The sequence below is a fragment of the Martes martes genome (genome assembly GCF_963455335.1).
Source record: "Martes martes genome assembly, chromosome: 5".
Classification (NCBI taxonomy): Eukaryota; Metazoa; Chordata; class Mammalia; order Carnivora; family Mustelidae; genus Martes; species Martes martes.
In genome coordinates, this window is record NC_137892.1 from 29,929,947 (window position 1) to 29,934,788 (window position 4,842).

The window sequence follows — 4,842 nt, forward strand, 5'->3', positions numbered from 1 at the left end:
CATGTATTCATTCATTCATTCAAATCTCAAGGACAATTTTGTAAATTATCGAATTTGGTACTGCCTGACTCTGTTCTTCCTCACTGGTTACTGAAGGCCCAGCACGTCCAGCAAAAAGAGTGAAACGGTACTCGCCCTCAAGGAATTAAGGGTCTAGGGGAGAGAGACAAACTGAAGACACTGCAAACAGGAAGCTGAAGAACTAAAGCACAAGAATCTTATCGTCCACAAGTTTGGTGAGGGGCACTCTGGTGAGACGAGCATTGACGCCTATTAAATAAATACATCCTAGCTGCTACTCACCCTGGCACAAACTACTTCGTATGCAAGGGCTCAGAGAGATCGCGATTGCCATCCTGTGACCTTCCACCTGGAGCTCTCATTTGAAACTCCCCACTTAGCAGTCCTACCACATAGCACATGACTCTCCCAACCAGCTATCACAGAGGCCTCTCTCTGGACATCATTTTGAGCTGCTCTAAAAGATCACCAGCTTCCCCAAATGAAATTCATCGGTATCAAAAACAAAAACAGGGACGCCTGGGTGGCTTGGTGGGTTAAAGCCTCTGCCTTCAGCTCGGGTCATGATCTCAGGGTCCTGGGATCGAGTCCCGCATCAGGTTCTCTGCTCGGCGGAGAGCCTGCTTCCTCCTCTCTCTCTCTCTGCCTGCCTCTCTGCCTACTTGTGATCTCTGTCAAATAAACAAATAAAACCTTAAAAAAAAAAGAAAAAAGAGAAACAAAACAACAACAACAACAAAAAACAACCTTTATTTTCAGTCCTCTACCCTAACTATAAGCTCCAACTGGCCTGACAACAGACAATATGTTGTGGAAGGAACCGGTGCCTGCCTCCTTCCAAAGACAATACTTAGAGAACAGAAACCCTGTCTTTTTCATTCTTAGCCTCCAGTACATAGGCCCAGTTTTGCTCATAGTAGAAATCTCATTTTCTTTTGAATATAGGGCATTTCTAGAGGTGCAGTCAAGAAACTGCGGGTCGCTCAATATAACTGAAGAGCTGGGAACAGGGCAGGAGAGGAGAGCAAACTGAAAGGCAGGCAAGCAGTGTCATAAAAGGCCATGAATCCTGTTCTAAAAAGTACAGACATTATCCTTTAGGACACGGAAGGATTTTAAGACAATTAGATTTGCATTTCAAAAAAATCACCCTAGAGAGTAATGTGAGCAGTGGAGGTTCTCTGAAAAGGAAAATGAAAACAAACAAACAAACAAAAAACCATTCACCAAACAGACTACTGAAAAGATAACTACTAGGGCCTCAACACAGCGCACTCAAAGTGGAAAAATTTTCATTCAGACGTTTACATGAAGCCCCTAATATTATTCTAAAAATAAAGCCAACAAAACTCGGGGACCATGTGGAAGGTGCAGATGGAGAAGGAACCCAGGCAGGTGAGGACTCTCCGGTTCTGGACTTGAGGCAACAACATGGAGACGATGCATGGAAACACAAACAAAAGGAGACAGTCTGCAGGGAGGCCCACCCTCCAGGGTCAGCAATATTTGTGGCAACTCCTAACTGACTTCCCTAAAGCCAGGTTCCCTTCCCTGCACCAGCCCCTGCGAAATTTGCAGATGATGCTCTCCTGCTTAGGATTATAGGTGGGCTCTCTCTTTTTTAGAATATTTCATCTAAACTCCTTGGCTTTCAAAATCCTCCAAGGTCTATTCACTCCAATTACGCAAGCTTATTTTACCAGAATATTCCTCAGTGTTCACCTCCCTTGACCCTGGGCATCCTGAAGGCCTCTCCACCATTCTATCTACCACACTTGCGCCATCATTGGCCTGGGTTATCCAACCACCAGCAAGGACTTTCTTCCATCCTTACTTACCGCTCTCAGTGCTGAAGCAAGCCATCATCCCCACTCACCCCCAAAACCTATGTTTACGGCCCACATCCAGAATTTTTAATATTAGAAAGCATTCCAACATGCGGTGCCCTGCAGATCAATCTGATCTCCCCAAGAAGACAGAAGCCTGCAAGGTGGGGAAGGACAGAGAGTGCCTTTTATTTTTGGTTTGCTGCCATGCTACAGGGAGCAAGAACCAAGTCCAAAAGCTTTTATGAACCAAATTACAGGGGAATTCAATCTTCTGTCTTTTAACAATGAGTAATGGAACAGTTAAAAATGCCCCAGCACTTTACAGTTTCTGGTCAGCCTTCTGTCCCACAACTTATTCCCTCTCATCCCCCCAACAGTGGTATGGTAGGTCTCACAAAATACCTCCACTGGTGGTTTAAAAAAATAAAAAGCAAACCACCAGCCATTCCTCTGGCCCACTCAAGATGACTGTTGTCACAATACTCTTAACTTGTCCTCACTCTCCCTACCAAATCCTATGCCCCCCCTCTTTCTGCCACCTACTCTCCAACCACAGGAAATTTAAGCACTTATGCCTTGCTTTTCCATACCTTAAGTGCTCTTTGCTCTTCTCTTTGTATGGAAAGCCCTCCCTTCCATTTTTTTTTTCCTTGAGGCAGACCTCATCATCCCTTAAGACCCAAATCAATGTCACCTCCGCTGGGAAATCGTCCCCAGAGCTTGTCTTTCCTTCTTCCACGCCCTGAGGAATTAAACACATTCTCCATGCTATCCCCTGAGTTTTTAGGACTAGGGATCTTGCTTCCTTCCATTCCCAGCACAGTGCCTGACACTCAGAGAGCCTCCGATGAACAAATACCACTTATCCAACCAACCCAACTGCAAGGCACGTCCGGTGGGACCGTGTTGACAACTCTAGTCTTCTAAGTCCCCTACCAAGACTTGTAAAGGGAATAGCCTCCCGCAGTACTTCAGCCCGCAGGAAATCTGTCCGCGACCCGAAGCCAAGTTCTCACAAACGGTGTCACCGGGAGGCCGCTGAACAGAACGTGCTTTGCAGGCACACTCAGCTCACACATAAAAGTCATCGACAAGCTGCTTCTGATGGAAATCGTTTTTCCTACATTCTCTGGGGCTCCGGCTCCTCACGCTAAATACCACCTATCCCTAAGAGCTCTCACGCTCCCTTGGGAGGTTTTTAAATCAATCGCCTAACAGACCTGACTAGCTCCATCTGTGAACACGTCCGGGGGTGGGGGGGGCACGAAAGCAACGATTCTTAAGGTTAACCAAGCCTCGGTCGCACGCCACTGTTACAGCTCAGCAAGCAGCAGCTGCAGAAGCAAGCCCCGCGCCGCTCACCTTCTAGGATGGACACGACGATGAGCAGTTGGTCGGACTTGGAGACCATGGTCGCGGTGCGCGACCCGCAGGCGGGGTCTGCTTGGGGGAAGAAGGACCCGGGTGAGATGCGGCAGGCCCGCGACCACCAGCAGGGCTCCCGGCGGGGCTCCCACCGCCCGCCCGGGGCTCCCGACCCCGGGACCCCGCGACGCGGCCCGGGCCTGCAGCGCGCCGGGCAACCCGGCCCCGGGCCGCCAGCCCAGCCCTCGCCCAGCCCCGACTGAAAGCAAAGGCAAAGGCAGCTCGGCCACCCGGCGCGTCTGCAGGGAGAGGCGAGCCCGCCGCCGGAAAACCTTTTGCCGCCTGCGTTGCAGCTTTTCAAACGCCCGGGCAGCCGCCGCGGCAGCCGCCGCGCCCCGCTTCCGCCTAGCAACCAGGCCCGCAGGCCCAGTGCCGGGGGAAAGCTGGAGGACAAAGGGTGATAGAGACCAGGGCAGGCGCGGATAGAACGCCCCTCCTCCCGCTTCGCCTCCTGGCCTTTTATGCTATGTTCCAGAGCCCTAGGGAGAAGACGCGGCCATTGCCTCACAGCGCCCCCTGCTAGCGGGACGGGGGAAGGCGGGAGCTTTGGCGGGACCCGACTGCGCAGGCGCACTACTGCGGCCAACGCTTCCTGCAGTGCCCCTACGAGGAGTGTGGATGTGGTGTATTCTCTGTTTTTTCACCCCCAGACGCAACCTGGGAAATACAGCAGTGGAGATGGAGAACTCGCGCGCGCGCACACACACACACACACACCCCCACCCCCACCCACTCCCCTCCGTTCAGATCCCCAGCGTCACGACTGCTTAAAATTAAGTCTGAACCGAAAAATCCCTAACTAGGACTCGCACCGCCCCGCAAACGTTCACGTTGTGGAAAACAAGTAGCGTCAATACGGTAATTACTGTAACTGCTGGCGGTGACGTAAACTCTCCGAGAATTTCCTGTACTTTAGAAATTATCCTGAAACGAAAACATTGTCACGTGGGCAGGGAAATTAAAAGTATAGGTTCTACGGCCGCCTGACGAGAGGGTAACTAATTAGCACAATCAAGACCCAAATTAAACAAAGCATATCCCCACCCCACCGCCCCGCCCCGCAAACTTCAGGCTTTATTTTAGGACCGATTAGGAATCCTCTGGAGGTTATAAGCTTGAAACTGAACCTGGTGTGGGGGTGGAGGGGGTGAGTAAGGAGGTAAAAACAATCCCCACCCCACTCCCATTTGTGCCTGAAAGGAGAGGAGAAGAATATGCACTTTGGGTTAGACGACTTCGAACAAGACCCTTTCCGTCCCCTTCCGAGCTCCCCGAAATGAGGCATTATGCAAAATAAAACCAAAGTAACGATCTACTTTGGGTTCATCGTTGAACAATGCATTCTTTTGTGTAAGATGCCAAACAGATTCAAAAGTAGATAGAATGATACCGTGAACCGGCAAGTACCCAAAACTATGGCTTCGACGATTATGATTGAAGACCTGTCTTCATCTGCTTCGTTAATTTGGGGGAAGTCCTTACTGTCGTATCAACTCATCTCTTTAAATATGTACCTCTAAAACATAGTATATCTTGAAATATTACTTAATCTCAACCTCAATTGCAT

The 4,842-nt window shown here is 50.0% G+C and overlaps 1 protein-coding gene across 3 annotated transcripts in view; it reads right to left on the reverse strand.

Moving 5' to 3' along the window:
* Positions 1-3,643, reverse strand: part of CEP120 (centrosomal protein 120) — an 82,914-nt gene extending 79,271 nt beyond the window's left edge. For 2 of the 3 annotated variants that reach the window (XM_080805104.1, XM_080805102.1), the window contains exons 1-2: positions 3,548-3,638; positions 3,213-3,290 (exon numbers count right to left, since the gene is read on the reverse strand). In XM_080805104.1, coding sequence (XP_080661230.1) covers positions 3,213-3,261 — 49 coding nt within the window. In that variant the 5' untranslated portion in view covers positions 3,262-3,290; positions 3,548-3,638. Of the gene's footprint in view, positions 1-3,212; positions 3,294-3,547 lie in introns of all 3 variants that reach the window. The other variant, XM_080805103.1, reaches the window with a different exon arrangement.
* Positions 3,644-4,842: the final 1,199 nt, after the last annotated feature.